This window comes from Chiloscyllium plagiosum, unplaced genomic scaffold (genome assembly GCF_037043375.1).
Source record: "Chiloscyllium plagiosum isolate Xiang-an unplaced genomic scaffold, Cpla_swu_hap1 HiC_scaffold_6, whole genome shotgun sequence".
NCBI lineage: Eukaryota > Metazoa > Chordata > Chondrichthyes > Orectolobiformes > Hemiscylliidae > Chiloscyllium > Chiloscyllium plagiosum.
Genome location: NW_028270144.1, coordinates 128,536,508 through 128,559,637, shown reverse-complemented (window position 1 = coordinate 128,559,637; position 23,130 = coordinate 128,536,508). Strand labels below are relative to the sequence as shown.

General features: G+C 42.1%; 1 protein-coding gene across 1 annotated transcript in view; it reads left to right on the top strand.

The window, feature by feature from the left end:
* Nucleotides 1-23,130, top strand: part of inppl1a (inositol polyphosphate phosphatase-like 1a) — a 235,795-nt gene that overhangs the window by 172,521 nt on the left and 40,144 nt on the right. The window contains exons 15-20 of the mRNA XM_087988454.1: nucleotides 1,440-1,578; nucleotides 6,877-6,976; nucleotides 7,066-7,154; nucleotides 8,797-8,878; nucleotides 16,627-16,716; nucleotides 21,932-22,045. Coding sequence (XP_087844580.1) covers nucleotides 1,440-1,578; nucleotides 6,877-6,976; nucleotides 7,066-7,154; nucleotides 8,797-8,878; nucleotides 16,627-16,716; nucleotides 21,932-22,045 — 614 coding nt within the window. The remainder of the gene's footprint in view (nucleotides 1-1,439; nucleotides 1,579-6,876; nucleotides 6,977-7,065; nucleotides 7,155-8,796; nucleotides 8,879-16,626; nucleotides 16,717-21,931; nucleotides 22,046-23,130) is intronic.

Below are 23,130 nucleotides of genomic sequence, written 5' to 3'. Positions count from 1 at the left end.
AATCTCATGGAGCCAAAATTGAAGGGAAGAAAATATCAAATTGCAGCACAGTGGCTCAGTAGTTAGCACCGCTGCCTCACAGCGCCAGGGACCTGAGTTCAGTTCCACCCTTGGGCGACTGTCTATGTGAAATTTGCACTTACTGCCTGTGTCTGCCTGTGCTTCCTCTGGATGCCCCGGTTTCCTCCCACAGTCCAAAGATGTGCAATTTAGGCAGTTTGGCCATGCTAAATTCCCCATACTGTCCAGGGATGTGCAGGCTAGGTGGATTAACCATGGGAAATGCAGGGATAGGGTAGGGGTGTGGGTCTGGTTGCGGTGCTCTTTGGAGGGTCCATGATGGGCCGAATGGCCTGTTTGCACTGTAGGAATTCTGTGCTTCTAAGATGCAGTTCCTTCAGGACTTCAGTAGTAAGGCGCAATGCGAAAAGATGTGAATAAATTTGAAGCAGAATCTAATTGCACAGTAATTAATGTTGAAGTTGACGGCAACAATGTTGGGTGAGCAATGCAAGAGAAAGGATAAGAAGTCGACCTTCTTACCAGGGTTGAGCGTGTGGTGCTGGAAAATGTCGCAGTAGGTCAGACCGCAGGAGAATCAACAGTTCAGCCATAAACCCTTCTTCAGGAACCCAAAATGTTGCTTCTCCTGCTCCTCTGATGACCTGCTGTTGCTTTTCCAGCACCACAGCCTCGACTGTGATCTCCAGCATCTGCAGTCCTCAGTTTGTCCTCTGACCTTATTACCACTTAGGCCTGTCTCACTGGTTGATTTACCTCACTCCACTTTCACTATAGTCCTCTCTTCTTTCAGTGTCAAAACATCTATTGTCTCCATGTTGGATATGTTCAGTAACTAAGCACCTACAGCATTCTAGGGTATTTATTCCAAATTTTCACAGCAGTCGGTGAAGAAATGTTTTGCCATCCACCTTGAATAATTAACCCATTACCTTGAGATAATGACCCGTAGTTCATGCCTCTGGAGCCTCATCTCTCATTGTCTCCCAACTCGTTGTGACACTAAGTTGAGAGCTTACAACTCTGTAAATCTGGTTCACTGAGAGAATGGTAAGATGTCTATCAGGAGCCAACACATGCGGGTTTTATTTTTAATATCTCTATGTGCACACTATTGGAAGGTGAATTGGACTGACTCAACAGGAGATGATTCTTTTCTGGATATATTCCAGGTCTTGTACGACTTTACTGTAGCTTTCTTCATGATGAAACTTTGATGCATGACGCGATGAGTGCTGATGCAGTGGGAGCAGGAGAGTTTGCAGTCTTTGACTCTGGCACCAAACAATCCCATTCATAGGGAGAAGAAGCTGCCTTTATTTGGGAAGCTGAAACTAAATAAGATAAAAGTAAGAGTCTGAGTGGATCGGTTAGCCAGTATAAATTCATCTGTATCCAATCCTGTTTGTCTCTTACAGACGAAATCAGAATTACCTGGATATCCTGCGGTTGCTGTCTCTCGGTGACAAGCAGTTGAGCTCCTTTGACATCTCATTACGATTCACTCATCTCTTTTGGTTTGGAGATCTCAATTATCGTCTGGACATGGAGCTGCAGGTAGGTATCATCACCTGTTAGGAGGCTGACTAGTCCAGAGGTACCAATGCAAAGGTGTTGGATAATTCCATGTCACCTAATCCAGGGATAAAGAGGGAGGAGGAGCTTCTACACAATCTATTATCATTCAGTTGTTGCAGTGGGACCTCCATTATCCTAAGGACTATGACAACTTGCTTTTGGATCAGAAAGCTAAAATGCAGTCAAGTTTCCCTAATTGATTTTTCACACACTCTTGATCCAGCTGGATAAGTCATCACTGGATGTTCGGTATTGTCTGCCCAGCTGTGATATTTAACTTTCCAGTAACTAGAATCTGGATTTGGTTCTCTTAAAAAAAAAAAAAAAAAAAAAAAAAAATTTGATGTGATGTAGGTATCGCTGACAAAGCCATTGTTTATTGCTCATTTCCCATTGCCCTTGAACAGGTTCTGGTGAGCTGCTTTCTTCAATCACTGCAGTCATTATGCAGTAGGTATGCCCAAAATGCTGTTAGGGAGTTCTGGGAGTTTGACCTAATGATGGAACAGTAATTCTGCGCGAGTTTTGAGCAGATTTGTAGCTCAGATTGAGGTTCTGGATGTAGGTTTGCTTGCTGAACTGGAAGGTTAATTTCCAGACGTTTCGTCACCCTTCTAGGTAACATCTTCAGTGGGCCTCCGGACGAAGCACTGCTGATGATTTCTGCTTTCTATTTATATGTTTGGGTTTCTTTGGGTTGGTGATGTCATTCTCCTGTGGTGGTCATTTCCTGTTTTTTTTCTCAAGGGGTGATTGATGGGGTCTAACTCGGTGTTTGTTGATAGAGTTCCAGTTGGAATGCCATGCTTCTAGGAATTCTCGTGCATGTATCTGTTTGGTTTGTCCTAGAATGAATGTGTTGTTCCCATCAAAGTAATGTCCGTTCTTATCTGTATGTAAGGATACTAGTGAGAGAGGGTCTGGTCGTTTTATGGCTAGTATCCTTACATACAGATAAGAACGGACATTACTCTGGCAGCTCAGTCCATATCCGCACCACCCTCTGTGTGAAAAGGTTGCCCCTTAGGTCCATTTCAAATCTTTTCCCTCTCACCTTAAATCTATGCCCTCTAGTTTTGGCTATTGACCATATCCATGTCCCTCATGATTTTATAAACCTCTGTAAGGTCACCCCTCGGTCTCTGATGCTCCAGGGAAAATAGCCCAGTCTATTCAGCCTCTCCCTATTGCTCAAACCTTCCAACCCTGGCCGCATCCTTGTAAATCTTTTCTGAACACTTTCAAGTTTCACAACATCCTTCCTGGAGCAGGGATTCCAGAACTGAACGCAGTATTCCAAAAGTGGCCTAATCAATGTCCTGTACAGCTGCAACATGACCTCCCAATTCCTAAACTCAATATGTTGACCAATAAAGGAACGATTACCAAACTACTTCACTATCCTATCTACCTACAAGTCCACTTCCAAGGAACTATGAGCCTATACTCCAAAGTCTCTTTGTTCAACAATACTCCCCAGGACCTTAAGGTTAAGTGTATAAGTCCTACCCTGATTTGCCTTTCTAAAATGCAGCACCTCACATTTATCTAAGTTAAATTCCATCTGCCAACTCCTTGGCCCATTGGCCCATCTGCCCAAGATCCTGTTGGGTACTCTGAGGTAACTTCTTCACTGGCCACTACACCTCCAATTTTGGTGTCATCTGAAAACTTACTAACCAGACCTCTTATGTTCACATCCAAATCATTTACATAAATGACAAAAAGCAATGGATCCAGTACCGATCCTTGTGGCACTCCACTGGTCACTGGCCTCCAGTCTGAAAAACAACCCTCCACCACCACCCTCTGTCTTCTACCTTTTGAGCCAGTTCTGTATCCAAGTAACTAGTTCTCCCTGTATTCCATGTGATGTAATCTTCTTAACCAGTCTCCCATACAGAACCTTTTCAAACACCTGACTGAAAACCTATGCCTGGTAGCTGGTGGTCAGGCTTTGGGGAGTCAGGAGGTGAGTTACTGACTGCAAAATTCCCAGTGCCTGATGTGCTTTATTAGATTATTTATAGGACTAGTCCAGTTCAGATTCTGGTCAAGGATTACTCGGGGTGTTGATAGTGGCAGTTTCAATGATGGTCAAGATATTGAATATCAATGGGGCGATACTTAGATTCAGTCTTGTTGATGATACCATAGTCTGGCACGGGTAGTGCGAATGTTGCTTACTACTTAGCAACCAAAACCTGAAGGTTATCCAAGTCTTACTGCGCACAGTCACAGACTGCTTTATGATCTGAGGAATTGAATACTGCACATTGAGTGAAGAATTGGCAATGGTCATTAATGAAGCAGCCTAAAATGTTTGCATTTCCCTCAGGATCTCCTGCAGCAGCGTCCTGTGGCTGAGATGTTTGGCCTGCATTGACCACAACCATCTTTCTTCTAAGTATGACTCCATTATGAGTGTTTCCCTTATTCTTAGGACTCCTGATACCAAAGCAGGATTATGGCACGCTCTGAACAATTGCTACACTACAGCTCTTGTGCAGTAAGCTTTTTTTAAAATGAAACAGCATGGATGGTACCTTCATGCACAGTACTCTTCTCTCATCTTTCAATTCTTTCTTTAAGCAACCAAGATGTATAAATAGATGGGTTATATAGCTGATTAACAGTCTGATGCAGTGTGAATACTTCTTCTGTGGCCAGAACCAGGGGATAGTGCAAGGTTAACCTGAAATGACTAGCTTTATGAGTGTCTTAGTCCATGATTTCTATACTTTCTCTCTCTCTCATTACTTGTTTTGGCAGTATAATAATCAGTGAGTATCCCCAACACCACCATTCAGCCTTTCTGCTAAAGTTCTCATCCCACATTGATTCTGATTCTGATTCTGGTGGATCCCATCCCAACGGTACAATTCAATTCTGTCCCAGAGCTGAAGTGAAATCTCTCCACCCCACTTTCTCCACCCCACTTTCTCCACCCCACTTTCTTCACCCCACTTTCTTCACCCCACTTTCTTCACCCCACTTTCTTCACCCCACTTTCTTCACCCCACTTTCTTCACCCCACTTTCTTCACCCCACTTTCTTCACCCCACTTTCTTCACCCCACTTTCTTCACCCCACTTTCTTCACCCCACTTTCTTCACCCCACTTTCTTCACCCCACTTTCTTCACCCCACTTTCTTCACCCCACTTTCTTCACCCCACTTTCTTCACCCCACTTTCTTCACCCCACTTTCTTCACCCCACTTTCTTCACCCCACTTTCTTCACCCCACTTTCTTCACCCCACTTTCTTCACCCCACTTTCTTCACCCCACTTTCTTCACCCCACTTTCTTCACCCCACTTTCTTCACCCCACTTTCTTCACCCCACTTTCTTCACCCCACTTTCTTCACCCCACTTTCTTCACCCCACTTTCTTCACCCCACTTTCTTCACCCCACTTTCTTCACCCCACTTTCTTCACCCCACTTTCTTCACCCCACTTTCTTCACCCCACTTTCTTCACCCCACTTTCTTCACCCCACTTTCTTCACCCCACTTTCTTCACCCCACTTTCTTCACCCCACTTTCTTCACCCCACTTTCTTCACCCCACTTTCTTCACCCCACTTTCTTCACCCCACTTTCTTCACCCCACTTTCTTCACCCCACTTTCTTCACCCCACTTTCTTCACCCCACTTTCTTCACCCCACTTTCTTCACCCCACTTTCTTCACCCCACTTTCTTCACCCCACTTTCTTCACCCCACTTTCTTCACCCCACTTTCTTCACCCCACTTTCTTCACCCCACTTTCTTCACCCCACTTTCTTCACCCCACTTTCTTCACCCCACTTTCTTCACCCCACTTTCTTCACCCCACTTTCTTCACCCCACTTTCTTCACCCCACTTTCTTCACCCCACTTTCTTCACCCCACTTTCTTCACCCCACTTTCTTCACCCCACTTTCTTCACCCCACTTTCTTCACCCCACTTCCTTCACCCCACTTCCTTCACCCCACTTCCTTCACCCCACTTTCTTCACCCCACTTTCTTCACCCCACTTTCTTCACCCCACTTTCTTCACCCCACTTTCTTCACCCCACTTTCTTCACCCCACTTTCTTCACCCCACTTTCTTCACCCCACTTTCTTCACCCCACTTTCTTCACCCCACTTTCTTCACCCCACTTTCTTCACCCCACTTTCTTCACCCCACTTTCTTCACCCCACTTTCTTCACCCCACTTTCTTCACCCCACTTTCTTCACCCCACTTTCTTCACCATACATTTGCTTCCATAATTTTCTTATCTCAGTGCCAACTTGCATGTGGCTTGGCTAATAATCCAGAGATTATAACCCTTGAGGTCCTGTTCTTTAATTTTAACTCATGGCTCATTGCACAATACTGGATATAAAAATAAGGTTAGAGTGATGCTGGAAAAGCACAGCAGGTCAGGTAGCATCTGAAGAGCAGGAAAATCGGTTTAATTATTATTATTAACTTCGATTTTTCCTGCTTCTCAGATGCTGCCTGACCTGCTGTGCTTTTCCAGCACCACTCTAACCTTGACTCTAATCTCCAACATTTGCAGTACCCACCTCCGCCTAGTGGATATAAAAGCAGTTCATCCCTAGCTAGTTCCATAATGTATTGCTCCAGGAAACTGTCAGACATTCTACAATTACATCTTCCAGCTATATCAATTGAATTAGTCCAGTCTTTATCAAGACTAAAATCCAAAGAACCAATAATATTGCACTTCGTTAAAAACTCCAGTACCTGCTTGTTTAATACTTTGTTTCATGATCCAAGAACAGCTAGGGAGTCTATAAATTGCACTCACTTTTCTGAGCTTTGCTACTCCTAATCTCGAACCATAATGATTCTACTTCCTGATTTTCTGAGTTATGATCCTTTTTTACCAATGTCTTAATGTCATCCTTTATTATGGAAGAATGTGAAATAGAGCGAAAGGCTCATTCTTGAGATTTTGAGCCCGGTAGCCAATTTGTCTCCATCTGAATGTTCTCCTCCTTTCCTGGGCTGCAGTTACACTGAGACATCCCTCCTCATCCTCGCTCTTCAATGGCCCATGGCCCAAGAGGCAAATAATAACAGTCCCCAACCTTCCCAGGTCACCATCAGCCAGCTTGTTATAGACCTGGGATTGAAATGGGGGCCTTCTCTGAGCTGTTTGTCTTTACCTGTCATTCCTCATGAGTGGCAGAGGGAGTTTAATTTAGATAAATGTAAGGTGTATGACTCTGATGCTATTACTTTTCTTCCCCATGATTTTTGTTTATTCTGTTTCTCCATGCAGGACATACTCAACTACATTAACAGGAAAGAGTTTGAGCCTCTTCATAAGGTTGACCAGCTGAACTTGGAGAAGGAGAAAAACAAAATATTTCTTCGATTTTGTAAGTACTGATGCTACATTATCTGTTGGTCATGGCCAAGACTGAACCTGAAAGTTTGACTCCATTAGTTTCTTATGGCCTGCCTGTAGATGAAGAGGAGATCACATTCCCTCCGACATATCGATATGAGCGAGGATCCCGGGACGTATACGTTTGTCACAAACAGAAGACTACTGGGGTACGTAATGGCTTTCCTAGTCAGTTGCAAATTTCTCATCTCTTCTTTTTTCTCCCCCATCTTTGTCACTGCTGTAATTGTATAAATATTTGGAACCACTGGCTTGCAATGTATATATGCAACTGGAGTTATAGTCAGAGTCAGTGAAGGTTTCGAACTCAAACTCAGAATTTTGTGAATCTTGAGAACTTTCTAGCCTAGAAGGCTGTGGATGGTCATTTGTTATGCACATCTAAGAATCAAAATGTGAAGTTGAAATAAAAGATTATCCATCATTTTATTGAATGATAGAACAGGCTTTGCTTACTTGTGTTCCTATTTAATGGCCGGAAGTTCTACAACGGAGAAGATTGTTTGACTCACTGTGCTACTAACTCTTTGCAAGCTCTATTCCAAGCCCTATTGCACTCCATCCTTGCAGAAACCTGCAGATTTGCAAGTTATTTTTGAATCTGCTTACACTACCCTGATACTGCCTGGCTTGCTGAGCTCTTCCAGTCTCCTGCTTGTCTACTCCACAACCCTTGCAGACTGTACATTTCAGATCGTCAGGTTGCCTTAGGTTCTGACCAGTGGTTTGAGACTGGCATTCCACTCCATTTCTTTCTTTCCCCCATGAAAAGCCAGTAATGTTCTGTGAGACCTAGTATTCCTCTATGACCAAGGAATTTAGCTGTGAATGAATAAATTTTCAGTTTTGTCATAACATTCTGAAATGTTTTGAACCTATTATTTGGGCATTGCATTCCTTGATTCCATTCATTTTTTTCCCTGTAGAAAATGGGCCAAAGGTAATGTTTGTATTTGAGTTACCATTGACTTAGATCAAAATGACTATAATCTCTCTTTAAATTCCAACATAAAAGACCCTTTTGAGAAAACATTGTGAATTACCTCTTTCCATTTAGACTTCACATCTGAAACTTGAGAAGGAGGCTGAAAACCAGAATACACATTGTAGATGTTGGAAGTAAAAATAGGAAATGCTGGGCAAACATTGGAGAGGGAAATGGTTCAGGTCAACAGATTTCTGTCAAAACGCATGTTTGTTCATTTTTTTTTGTCTGGACTCGAAGAAACTTAAGTGACCTCTCTTTGAACATGGCTCAGCTTTCCCAAAGTTTGACAAATGCTCTTTTTCATTTCTGCTCCACGGCTCCAAAGTCTGATCAACATTTCACTTGATGCTGCCAGTAATATTAATTCATTCAGCTTGCTGGATTTTAGACCTAGTGCTGAAGTCACAAAAAATTAGCATCATTGGCAAGTCTTGCTTGTGAAAGTGGTTTTTAGTACAGCTGAATGGCTTGCTTTCAACCTTGCAAATATCTTCCAATTCTGACAGTGTGAATCCTTTGACAAAGAACAAAAGTGTAAGAAGGAGAAAACACATGTGAAATTCTCCTCACCTCAAAAGGATCTCTTAACATTTCGTAGCATCCCTATTGAGTCATAGAGCATTGAAAAGACACTTTTCAGTCCATCATGGCTGCTCTGGCTTTTCGGTACATGTCACAAGTTGGGTAGGCAAGTAGAACTGAAGCAAGAGCAATTCGCAAAGTGGAGGAGGATCTCTCAGTTCTAGAGCCTGATGGTATAAACGAGATGACAGTGTAAATGCAGGTGCTGTTTCCACCAACAGGTCCGCACAAATGTTCCATCGTGGTGTGACAGAATTTTGTGGAAATCATACCCCGAGACCCACATCATTTGTAATTCATATGGTAAGTTAATGTGACCTCAATCCCTTGACAGATAACTTTGCGAGCAAGTCTCTGTATTTATTCCAGTGTATTTTATCGAGTTGATTCATTACCATAAATACCAAAAGCCATTAGGTTCATGCTTAGCTTTGAGATATTGAATGGCATCAAGGGTAGGCTACTTGCCTTGTTGTCCATTTCATGATGGATTACATGACAGCCAGTCTTAAGGCTTTGGTGTGTTTGCTTCCAACCATCTGTTCCACAATTTGTACCATTAAATTGAAATTAAAAATCTCACAATATCAGGTTATAATCCAACAGGTTTATTTGGAAGTACAAGTTTTCAGAGGACTGCTCCTTTGCCAGATAGCAAGTGGGGCAAGATCATTGAACACAGAATTTATAGTAAAAGATCAAAGTTGAGAGTGTAGTACTGGAAAAGCACAGCAGATCAGGCAGCAATCAAGGAGCAGGAGGATCGACGTTTGGGGCATAGGTCCTTCATCATGAAGGGCTTATGCCCGAAACGTTGATTCTCCTGCTCCTCGGATGCTGCCTGACCTCTTGTGCTTTTCCAGCACTACACTCTCGACTTTGCTCTCCAGCATCTGCAGTCCTCACTTTCTCCAAAAAGATCAATTGTCATACAACTGATACGATGTATGACACTTTGATCATTTACTATAAATTCTGCGCCCTATGATCTTGCCCCACTTGCCAACTGACGAAGGAGCAGCGCTTCAAAAGCTTGTACTTCCAAATAAACCTCTATAACCTGGTGTTTTGTGATTTTTTAACTTTGTCCACTCCAGTCCAACACTGGCACCTCCACATCATGGCATTAAATTGAATGCATACTGACTTGATCTAGCAATGTCATCCCATATGTGTTGGCAATTCATTGGAATAAAGAGACCAATTTATTGGAATAAATTCACCATTACACTATTCCCGGTGTTGCATCACTTAATCTTCCCTTCTCTTGTGGTGACTGAAGTCCTTAAGAAATTCCTGTGACAGACTCACCAGAAAATGACCTGAAAGACCAGATCAAAGTCAAGTATGTCTTCATACTCAATAGTAGTTATTTTGGAAACCAAACAAAAACATTAGAAGCGCATGCAATGGATATTAGAATACTCATTCACACTCCAATTTGTGACGAGCTAATCCTGATAAGGACCAATAGATTACAATGCAACTGCTCGGGTTGGTATCTCCTCTTCTCATCAACCTTCCAATGAATACTGGATGTTGGACAAGCACACTAGAATCAGCTTGGTATTAGATCACACTTAGAACTGGACTGCTATTGGAATGACTCCTCAGTTTGAAAGGAGAGTGAACTATAATACCACAGAAAATCTGTAAAATCATAGAAACATAGCACGTAAAAGCCTGAATTCAGCCCCTTAAGCCTGCTGTGCCATTCAGTGTGATCGTGGTTGATCATTCAACTTAGTCCTTTGTTCTCTCATTCTCCCCATATCAGAGCTGTAGAGATTTTTAACACTGGAATAGACCCTTCAATCCAAAATGTCCATGCTGACTAAATATCCTAAATTAACCGAGCCTCATTGGCCAGTATTTGACCCATATCCCTCTTAAGCCCTTCCTACGCTCATTCAGATGCTTTTTAAATGTTATAATTGTACCCATCTCCCTCTACATGAACAACTTGACCCTTTAAATCTTTCTCCTCTCACCTTAAATCTATGTCCTCTAGTTTTGGACTCCCCTGCCATGGGGAAAAGGCATTGACTATTATCCTAGCCATATCCTTCATGATTTTATAAACCTCTAAGGTCATTCCTCAGCCTCTAACGCTCCAGGGAAAACAGCCCCAGCCTTTTCAGCTTCTCCCTATTGCTCAAACCCTCCAACCCTGGCAACGTCCTTGTAAATCTTTTCTGAACCCTTTCAAGTTGCACAATATTCTTCCTGTAGCAGGGCGACCAGAATTGAATGCAGTGTTCCAAGCATGGCCTAACCAATGTCCTATATAGTCACAACATGACCTCCAAACTCCTATCCTCAATGCACTGACCAATAAAGGCAAGCATGCCAGATGCCACCTTCACTACCCAATCGATTTGCGACTCTGCTTTCAAGGAACTATGAACCTACACTCTAAGGTCTGTTTGTTCGGCAACACTCCCTAAGACCTTACCATTAAGTGTATAAGACCTCCACCTGGTTTGCCCAACCAAGTTGCAACCCCTCACATTTGTCTCAATTCAACTCATCTGCCATTCCTTGGCCCTGGTCAAGGTACCGTTGTACTGAGGTACCTTCGTTGTCCACTATAACACCAATTTTAGTGTAATCAGCAAATTTACTAACTTATACCTCCTATGTTCACATCCGAATCATTTAAACAAGTGTCGAAAAGCAGTGGATCCAGCACCAATCCCTGCGGCACACCACCATCACGGGCATCTAGTCCAAAAAGCAACCTTCCACCACCACCCTCTGTCCCTGCTAGCCAACTTTTTATCCAAATAGCTAAACCCTTTTGATTCCCTCCAGACCTAAGAACTATATCTCTTGAAAATCGTCAATGTTTTGGTCTCAGTAGTTAACTGCAGCAGAGAGTTGGTTCAGTAGAAACTGATCCAAAACAGAGAAAGGTTAATGTAAGGAAAATAATTTGAAAATATGGCAGCTCAGTTCAGTCAAGTGGAATGTATAGCCTGCAATATAAGGAAAGTCCTGGATAATACAAGTATCCTCACAAATCACGTGCCGGAAGTGCTCCAGGATGCAGAAACTTGAGCTCTGAGATTAGGTGTGAGCGGCAGCTGGAGTCACGTTGGCACATCTGTGAAACTCAAAGTTATATGGATAGCACATCCAGAGAGGTGGTCACATTGAAGAGACTGGGTGAAAATCAAGCTGTGCAAGAGAAACAGATGTAGTTCAAGAGCCCCCTGGGCTCCAACTCTCAATTCACTCTTCTCTTTTGAAGGCTCCGGTTCCTCGAGAATTCAAACTGGACCACGTTTGTGGCACCACAATCAGCTTAGATTGCACGAGCAGAGGAGGAAGAATGATGAGCAATAGTGGTAAGAGATTAATTAGAAGAAAAGAGCAACATTTTTGTGGTTATCAACAACATTGGTAGACGCAAAGGAGATGCTAGAAGATCAGAGAATTGCAAACATTTGGTCGTCTTCAAAAAAGGCTTTATGGATGAACCCAGCAATTATAAGCCACTCAGTTTAACTTCAGTGAAATAAAAGCGAATGACTGTGGATGCTGCACATCTGAAATTGAAGCAAGTGCTGGAGACAAGCTGGCAGCACTCTGTGGGCAGAGAAACAGTTAAAGTCCCATTACTCCTCTTTGAAACTAAAGAACTTCAGTGGTTTAGCTTCAGTGGTAGGGAAGCTTCTAAAAAGTTATTCAGGAAAAAATTAGTGGTCACATGGAAAATGGTGAGTTGATTAGAAAGATCCAACTAGAATTTCTGAAGGGGGAATTGTTTGACTAACTTGCTGAAGTATTTTGAAGATTTAAGGTAAGTGAGGCTAATGCTTTGTTGTGGTGAAGATAGATTTTCAAAAAGTAATTACTGTTCCACACAACTTGAGAAAAGTTATACGTCATGGAATTAAAGAGATAGCAACAATGTGGCTACTAAATTGGTTGAGTGATAGGAAACAGTAATGGTTAATGGATATTTTTCAGGCTGGAGCAAGATCCCCAAGGGTTAGTATTGGGACCCTTTTCCCTGGTATATGTTAATGATCTAGATCTTGGTGTACAGGGGACAGTTTCTAAGTTTGTGGGTGATGCAAAACTTTACATTGTAAGATGTGAGGGTGACAGTATAGAACTCCAAAAAGACATAGGCATTTAGTTGGATTGGGCAGAAAGGTGGCAGATGATATTTGATATGGAATCATTGAGATCTGCAACACAGAGAAAGGCCCTTTGGACCACCACATTAAAAACATCTGCCTTGATTTATTTGGTTTATTGTCATGTGTATCTTGTTAAAAGTATCATGAAAAGTGTTTGAATAGTGTCGCCACTCTCTGGCACAAGCATAAAACACAGAAAAAATAAACCAAAACATGGATTGTAAAAGCAGAAAAATGAAGAAATAAACAAGTGTCCAAATGTGTAGTCCTCCTTGTTAAGTGCTCTGTCATGGGCCATGGGACTGGTGTTCAGGCATGAGTCCCTTTTACCATGCTGCTGCTGTTGGAAGGAAATTTGCCACTCTTTGGTGCCTTCTTGATAGACCTTGACAATGCAGATACCACCAATGCTGCTGGGTACAGAACTGGCACAGAAACTTACCATAGGCCCAACTTGTTCATGCCTACCATTTTTCCTGAACTGAACTAGTCCCATTTGCCTGCGGTTGGCCCATTATCCCTTTAAACGTTTCCTAACCATGTACTTGTCCAAACGTCTTTTAAATGTTGTAATTGTACCTGCCTGTACCATCTCTTCTAGCAACTTGTTGCACATACACACCATCCATGAAAAACATTGCCTTCAGGTCCCTGTTAAATTTTAAGATTTTTCCCTCTCACCTTAAAACAAAATACACCCTCTAGTTTTGAACTCCCCTATCCTGAGGAAGAGATCTATTCACCTTTATCCGTGCCCTTCATGATTTTATAAACTTTTATCAGGTCACCCTCAGCCTTCTACCTTTCAAGGAAAAAAGTCCCAAGCTATCCAGCCTTTCCTTGTAACGCAATACTTCCAGTTATGGTGACATCCTTGTAAATTTTTTTTAGTACCCTTTCCATTTTAATAACATCCTTCTTATAGGCAGAGCGACCAAAATGATTTGCAAATATAACCAGTGTGATGCAAACACAATAAGTCACAGAATGAATGATTTGGGTCTGGAATGCATAGCATGGAAGTGAAATGGGGGGCAGATCATGTTGATGTTGGAGAGTGCCAAGGTCTCTGAGCTTTGTGAACGGTGGAAGTGCTTCCAAACTCAGATACTTGAAGATGACTTAACTATTTTGAACCTTCAGTGAATGAGGAATTGAACTGAAATGCTATCTGCCAGAGAGAATTATGTGAAACATGTATGATACCTTTACAGAGAGTTGGAGTTCCTTGCTAATAATCTGCCTCGGTCAGTTATTTATTTTGCTTTCTCTGGGACCTGGCTGTTTCCAGATTGCTGTCATTTTGCCTGAAATTACCAAAGACCAGGCACTCATTTTTGAAAAACTGATTGCATGTAGAAGACCTTGATAGAAGCATAATTAAGTTATTAGGTATAACCCTTTGGTTGATTTTAATAACATTTCTTTAAGGTGGTTTTGCATTTATGTCCTTTTCCTGTTTGCCATGGATATGATTCCTTTCTGATTGTTCACTCTTCTCCTCTCTCAACCCCGACTCCCTGCTCTACATCCAGCCCTACTCAAACTTAAACCACACCAAAGAAGCAGCACATGTGGTCTTCATTAGTATCTGGCTCTGTGGAATCAAATTTCCAGTTAATCACAGGATCAGAACCAAAACACTTCAAGGAGACAACTGTTCCAATTTCCACTGAAATCTTAGCAACTGAGAAGAGCTTTCAAAGCTGATTTTTTTGTATTTGGTGACTCTTGGATACTGTGTGTTGGCAACTGACCTCTCCATAACCATTCCCCTTCAGACAGTAGCCAAAACAGTGCATTGCACACTGTTTTGGCTGTGCTTCATGGGAGACATTTAATATATGTTTGACACCCTGTGTGTGTGTGTGTGTGGCTCTGTCTGCACCCCGTGTGTGTGTGTGTTTCTCTGAGTATGTATGTGTCTGTCCGTGCATGCCTGTGTTTTGCTCAAACTTGGTCTTCCCCTCCCCTGCTGGGGGTGGGTTTGATCAAACATTTTATGGGACAAAAGTTCATCTTTGTTCCTTGCTACTTTAAGGTTGCAGCCATTCCCAAAGTTTAAAACAACTTTCAACTCACTTTTTCTCTCTCCTACAGTTATTTGCTCTGCCACACATCTCTAGTTTTCCTGGAATTTTCTGACCCTATCTGTCTCAACATGCATTTTCATCTCACATCTCCAGTGCTCTCTTCAAAGTATGGTCACTTGAAGTAGTTTGTTTTGAATTAAATTGAGTGGCCAACTGACCACCTCCATAACCATTCCCTTTCAGACAGGAGCTTGTTGCAGTATGAGTCAGTGCCCCCTTTTGTGCAATTTAACATATCAGATTATTTGAGTTTCACCCTGTGTAATCTCAAATGACTCCTTTGTCTTTTCTTAAATGTAATCCACCTTAATTTCCATTAATTGAGTGATTAAGAATCATACAGATGTACAGCAAGGAAACAGACCCTTCAGTCCAACTCGTCCATGCTGACCAGATATCCCAACCCAATCTAGTCCCACCAGCCAACACCTGGACCATATCCCTCCAAACCCTTCCTATTCATATGCCCATCCTGATGTCTTTTAAATGTCGCAATTATACTTGCCTGCACCACTTCCGCTGGCAGCTCATTCCATATACGTACCACCCTCTGAGTGAAAAAGCTGATTTTTTGCCCCTTTTATATCTTTCCCCTCTCACCCTAAACCTATGCCCTCTAGTTCTGGACTCCCCCACCCCAGGGAAAAGACTTGGTCTATTTATCCTATCCATGCCCCTCATGATTTTATAAACCTCAGCTTCCGACACTCCAGGGAAAATAGCCCCAGCCTATTCAACCTCTACCTAAAGCTCAAATCCTCCGATCCTTGTGACTCTTCTGATCTCTTTCAAGTTTCACAACATCTCTTTATGGAGTTTAATTCAGATAAATGCGAGGTGCTGCATTTTGGGAAAGCAAATCTTAGCAGGACTTATACACTTAATGGGAAGGTCCTAGGGAGTGTTGCTGAACAAAGAGACCTTCGAGTGCAGGTTCATAGCTCCTTGAAAGTGGAGTTGCAGGTAGATAGGATAGTGAAGAAGGCATTTGGTATGCTTTCCTTTATTGGTCAGAGTATTGAGTACAGGAGTTGGGAGGTCATGTTGCGGCTATACAGGACATTGGTTAGGCCACTATTGGAATATTGCGTGCAATTCTGGTCTCCTTACTATCGGAAGGATGTTGTGAAACTTGAAAGGGTTCAGAAAAGATTTACAAGGATGTTGCCAGGGTTGGAGGATCTGAGCTACAGGGAGAGGCTGAACAGGCTGGGGCTGTTTTCCCTTGAGCGTCGGAGGCTGAGGGGTGACATTATAGAGATTTACAAAATTATGAGGGGCATGGATAGGGTAAATAGGCAAAGTCTTTTCCCTGGGGTCAGGGAGTCCAGAACTAGAGGGCTTAGGTTTAGGGTGAGGGGAAAAAGATAAAAGAGACCTAAGGGGCAACGTTTTCACACAGAGGGTGGTACGTGTATGGAATGAGCTGCCAGAGGATGTGGTGGTGGCTAGTACAATTGCAACATTTAAGAGGCATTTGGATGGTTATATGAATAGGAAGGGTTCGGAGGGACATGGGCCGGGTGCTGGCAGGTGGGACTAGATTGGGTTGGGATATCTGGTCAGCATGGATAGGTTGGACTGAAGGGTCTGTTTCCGTGCTGTACATCTCTATGACCAGTTGCAATAAGGGGTCTACATTTAATCAACTGCTCTACCAAATGTCTCAAGCTAACTGAAGCCAAACTCAAGAGGGGTTGTGTTTTTAAAAAAGGCTGTTCAGCCCAGAAATCTCATTCTTCCTGCTGATGTACATGGATTGTCTTCATCAGTAAGATATCTCATCTGTTTATTTTTCTCCATCCAGGTTGCACAGATGATATTGTGACAAGTGACCACTCGCCAGCCTTTGGCACTTTCGAAGTTGGTGTGACATCACAGTTTGTATCCAAAAAGGGTGAGTATGTTCACATGGAGCATCAAAGCAGGGAAGAGGCTACTCAGTCTGTTGATGCTGTTCTACAAATTAGCAAAACTACAACTCTCTGCACCTAGGCTAATCTGTATAACCAAATCACTTTCACTGAACAAAAATCTGCCCATCTGATTTTTGAAGTTCAGTGGCCTCCAGAGTTTTGGCAGCAAAGAACTTTGCAAGTTTCCTTCACAACCTTATTGAGTAGCATTGATTTGTGAATCTGGTTGCTGAATATGGTCATGGTGTTCAAATGATGCTAGGGTCACTGGTGAGGGATATTGCAGCTCGGCCAAACCTGTGCACCTACATCCACTTGCCTTGCCCAAAGGGTTGCATGTGCTATCAGGAGTATCACTGAATTCAAGTTGTTCCTCACTTTTAGTAGCAAATGCTGCACTGTCAGAGCATCAGCACTGGGGTAGGCACTGCATTGTTAGAGGGGCAGTACTGAAGGAGCACAACACTGTCAAAGCAATGGTATTGTAGGCAACTGGCAGGGGTCTTGTGCGGAAGTGTAATGTTGTCAGGGGAGCAGTACAGGGAAAGTACCACACTGTTGAAACATAGAAATTTAGGAGCAACAGTAGGGTGTTCGACTGTTTGAGCCTACTCTGCCATTCAGTATAGTCATGGTTGATCCTTTTTTTTTCCATGCCATATTCCTGCTTTCTACAGATACTCCTTCATACCTTTAAAATTTAAAATGTATCTATCTCTTTCATAAGTATAGTGACCTGACTTTCAAAGCCTTCTGTGGTCAAGAATTTTATGGGTTCGCCACTCTTTAAGAAATGTTTCCTCATCTCAATCCTAAATGATCTATACTGTATACATATAGAGACATAGACAGGGTGGATAGTCAGAGGCTTTTTCCTAGGGTAAAGAAATCAACTCCAAGAGGGCGCAGGTTCAAGGTGAGAGGAAGAAAGATTAGGAGAGAAGTGCAGGCAAGATGTTTCACACAGAGGGTGGTGTTTGGAATGCACTGCCGGTAGAGGTGGTGGAAGCAGGCACATTAGCCATGTTTAAGACATATCTTGATAGACACATGAATGGGAGGTGATTAGAGGAATAGAAACTGTGCATGGGCAGTAAGTAACAGGTCTAAATAAGGGTTAGGCATTGGCACGGGCTTGGTAAGCTGAATGGCCTATTCCTGTGCTGTATTGTTCTTTGTTCATTGTATCCTGAGACTCTGTCTCTTCTGGTGATAGACTCCCCAGCTTGGAACAACATCCTTCCCGCATCTAGTCTATCCAGTTCCTTTAAAATTTTACAATGTTTCAATTAGATTCACTCATTCTAAACTCTAGTGAATACAGCCCCAGGTGAACCAACCTCTCCTCATAAGTCAACCATTCCCAGTATAAGCCTTGTGAACTTCCACTGTACTCCTCCTATGGCAAGTATATCCTCTCTTAGGTAGGGAGACCAAACTGCAGGAAATACTTTGCATGTGTGTTCCATCAAGATCCAATATAACTGCAGTAAGATATCCTCCTCCTTAACTCAAACCCTTTTGCAAAGTAGGCCCCCCTACATACCATTTCGGAGAAAGTAAGGACTGCAGATACTGGAGATGAGAGCTGAAAATATGTTGCTGGAAACCTGCTGCGCTTTTCCAGCAACACATTTTCAGCAACATACCATTTGCCTTCCTCGTTGCTTATTGAGCTTATCTGTTTACCTTCATAGAACGGTGTACAAAGACAGCCAGATCCCTTTGTACATCCACATTTAAATAATACTGTCTTCCTGGTTTTCACACCAAAGTACCTCAGTTTCATATTTACCCTGTATGATTCTGAATCTATATTGTTTGTCCATTCGCTCAACTTGTCTAGATCACCTGGAAGCCTTCTTGCACCCTTCACACAACTCTCAATTTCATCTTGTTTTGTGTCAATACCTAACTTGGAAATATTGCATTCGATTCCCTTATCCAAGTTATTTATAATTCGGAGATGCCGGTGTTGGACTGGGGTGTACAAAGTTAAAAATCACACAACACCAGGTTATAGTCCAACAGGTTTAATTGGAAGCACACTAGCTTTGACATTGTTGGAAGGTCAGTCTATCAGATAAAATGTGAACCCTAAGGTAGATGCAAAAGATTTCAAGGCACTGGTGTCTTTTTCAATATTTATCCCTTAACCAGAATCAGTAAAAACAGATTATCTGGTCATGCAGTATGATGGTGATATGAGTACGTTGCTTGTTATTTTATAGATTATAAAGATTATAAAATTAACACTTCAATTATTTATTGAACCAATGGGTGTTGAGAATGTGTAATTCTATGCCACATAGTTGGGACACATAGCATAGATTAATGCATGAGTTTCACAGAACTGTAATTGAATGCAAGAGTTGAGGGGTGGTGAGCCTTTATATGAAGATCATAGACCTGTTGAACTGAATGGACTGCATGAATTAAAAGCAGCGTAGAGTGAACAATAAGCGTCTTGACAGTTCAGTAGCTTGAAAGATAAGGCTTTGACTGAGAGTGAGCTTTTGATGTCTGTCGCTGCATGTGAATCAATCGTAGTTATTGTGATTGTGTGTTGCAGATAAATATAAAGAGACTGCGTCAGTCAGTATGAATGTGAGGGGCCTGTTATTTGTGTTCTATATTGTGTACTTGAAGCAGCTGGGTTTGTTTACTGGGGACACAGCTGATGCGAGTGCAGACATCCATGACAGCGGTGATTATGTGAATGCGATCCCTTGTCATTCATGCTTGGTCCATTAAAGGTGCTTCTGACGAACACGATGCTCTCGTCTGCTATGGTTAGCCAGTGAAGAGTGAAGCTAGTCATTGAAAATTGCTGAGAGTATGGGCATGATCAACAGTGCATTGTGACCCAGGCTTTGTCAGAATGTGACAACCATCACATTGAAGGGTCATGGTAGCATAATCATGATATTACTCAACTAGTAATCGAGAGGAATGATAATCTTACTACGAGAACTCGGAAATTTAATTGATCATTTAAAAGAACCAGAATGTAAAACCACTGTCAAAACCTAACTGCTTCACTAAAGTCCTTCAAGCAAATAAATTTGCTGTCCTTATCTGGTCAGGGCCTATATATGATTTCAGATTCATAGCAATGTGGTTCACATTTAACTGCCCTCTGAAACAGCTGAGCAAGCTACTTGGTTGTGATATAAATAAATAAATGCTGACCTTGCCAGTGACACCAGCATCTGTGGAAAACCTTTAACGAGAATCATACCCCTAGACCAACGAGCCTATTTTTTGAATAGATTTTTTTTTAACATAATCTAAAACCAAGTACTACTAGTTTTAAAATGATTTGTAAGGGATGTTTTCTTTTGATCTTCCTGATTTTCACTGGAACACTTTTGGGAATTGGGCACACACTTGCGCGTTGCACGAGTTACCATAGGAACCCAGGATCCTAAACTATTTAACCATGGTTGCTGTTTGAACTGGATCTGACTCTGGATGGCCTGGGGACCATATTTGAGAGTAATTCAGTCTGGAGATAAGCCTTTCACAAGTCAGTAGACCCAGTATTGAGGCAGCAATTGCTAAAATATAAACCACTTGGCTGGACATGTCATGTGTATTCCTGACACCAGAATGTCAAAATTAAAATGTTCTACTTAGACCTTATTCACAACAGAATACTCCCAAGACTGATAGCAGTGTGATCATGATGTGAGTATGTTGATTGTCACCATGTCTTACTTTATCAAAATGATACTTTAAATATTCACTCATCCAGTGTTGGTGAGAATGTGAAATTCTCGGTCATATAATTGAAGTGCAGAGCATAGACTAATGCATGAGTTTCACAGAAAATGCTTTAGAGTTGTTCTAAGAAAATCACTGAAGGAGTCTGTCATCACCACCAGGACTTGTGATGTAGCTAGTTGAAGCAGGAATAGGCCATTCAGCCCATCAAGCTTGCTTCATCATTCAGCATGATAATGGCTGATCCTCTGTCTCAGTGCCATAGTCCTACTCTCTCCCCTTCCCCTTTAAATCTATCTTTATGTATGTTCATTAACTTTGATGCTGCAGCCTTTTGTAGTTGAGAATGCCACAACCTTGATCGTAAAAGACTGCTGAGGAGGAGGTCTAGTCCTTACATTTCACAAAGGCATTTTGGGATGAGGTGAGGTGTCCCCATGTGAGTGAATGATGCAAAGTATGTATGATTGTGTGGATATTTGTATTTGAGTAAATTAAGGCTTAATATTCTTGTTAGTCACCTTCAGTGGGCTTTGAGAAGATAGATAGTAACCTACTGTTGTGCCTCAATTGAAATTGATAGTGCCCAAAAAAAGTCTAAGGGATTTGTTGGTAATGGGGATTTGTTGTGGAAGGTGAGCTGTGATCATGGACAGTAGGACAGGTAAATATCCTGCTGAGATTTGTTGAATCTTTAGATAAATTGTTTTGTCCAGTGCAGCGTTTAATGAAAGCACATGGAGTCTTTATTTCTTTGAGTTTCAAGTTTAAAAAAACATAGAAATCATGTTAGAACTGTACAGGGTGCTGAGACCGTACCTGGAGTACTGTACACAGTGTTGGTGCCTGTTTTTAAAACAGAACATATCGCCATTGGAGGCTATCCAGAAGATATCCACTTGGATGATCCGTGGGGTGAACAGGTTGACTTCTAGAATGGCTAAACGGGTTAGTTCTTTATTCATGAGAGTTTAGAAGAATGAGGAGGTGATTTTATTGAAACACGTAAGATTCTGACGGGACTTGGTAAATATTGAGGATATATTTCCACAAACAGGAAAATCTCAAACTAGGAAGCATAGTTCCAGAACAAGGGGATATTCATTTAAAACTAAGATGGAAGGAATCTATTCTCCCAAAGGACAGTGAATGCTGGAACGGTCTACCCAAGAGAGTTGCGAAGGTTAGATCACTAAAGGACTTTAAAGAGGAGGTAGCTAGATTTTTGAAGCATTACAGAGCTAAGAGCTATAGTTAATCAGCATGAAAGAGGAGTTGAGGCTTGAGTCAAATCAGCCGCGATCTTGTTGAATGGAGGACTGACTAGAAGGGCTAAATGTCATCCTCCTACTCCTGCTTCGGTTTCTAGTTTTATGTTCTGACCTGGCCTTGGACAAGGCGATCTTACTAACAAAGTGAGAAATTGGTCTGACTGCTTATTACTCATTCCTGGCTCATGTTTATATACAGGTCTATCCAAAACATCTGACCAGGCTTACATTGATTTTGAGAATATAGAAGCCATCGTGAAAACTGCCAGCAGGACTAAGTTCTTCATTGAGTTCTACTCTACCTGTCTGGAAGGTAAGTGATTGTAAATAGAAGCCCCTGCTCTTCCTTCCTTCAGCCTCCTGTCCCATCCTGACTTTGCTTTCTTCACACTACTAGGCTCCCCAAAAACTGATCCCTCCCCCCCCCCCCCCCCCCCCCACCCACACCACAATTCTTCACAACTTCAGCAAATAAACGTGAGATGTTTCTTCACTGTTATCTGCCTTAATTCGCTCTTTAAGTCCAGCTTCGTATGGCCAGGAGGCTTGAGGTACCCAAGAAGGATCTTGGGCCTGATGAGCCTCTTTCGGGAGAGATGATGATGTAATGGAAACATCACTGGACTGGTAATCCAGGGACCTAGGCTAATATATTCAAAACCCAACAAAGATGCTGGTAGTATTGCTAAATTGAAGGGCTTCTCTTATGAGGAACGGTTGGGTATGTTTGTTCTGTCTCTATTGGGGTTTAGAATAATGAGAGATGATCTTAGTGATAGAGTCATACAGCCATATAGCATGGAAACAGACCCTTCGGTCCAACCAGTCCATACCGAACATAATCCCAAGCTAAACTGGTCCTACCTGCCTGCTCTTGGTCCATATCCCTCCAAACCTTCCTTAATCATGTATCTATCCAAATGTCTTTTAAACATTGTAATTGTACCCACGTCCACTACTTCCTTAGGAAGTTCATTCCACACGCGAATCACCCTCTGTGTAAAAACGTTTCTCCTTGTGTCTTTTTTTGAAATCTCTCTCCTCTCACCTTAAAAATGTGCTCCCCAGTCTTGAAATTCCAATTGATTCTCTGATGGACTTTTGCGAAAGTTTTGCTGCAATTGTGCAGGGCCTTGGTAAGACCACACCTGAAATATCATGTGTAGTTTTGGTCTCCTTATCTGAAGTGTAGTCATTGTTGCAATGTTAGAAATATAACAGCCACTTTGCACACAGCAAACTCCAGCAACATCAATCTGACAATGACCCACATCTGCTTTTTTTGTCCTTTTGATTGAGCAGGACAGACGTATGAGGAGAGCTGGAATCGGTTAGGATTATATTCACTGGAATTCGTAAAAAGAGGGGCATCTCATAGAAACCTACAAAATTCCAATC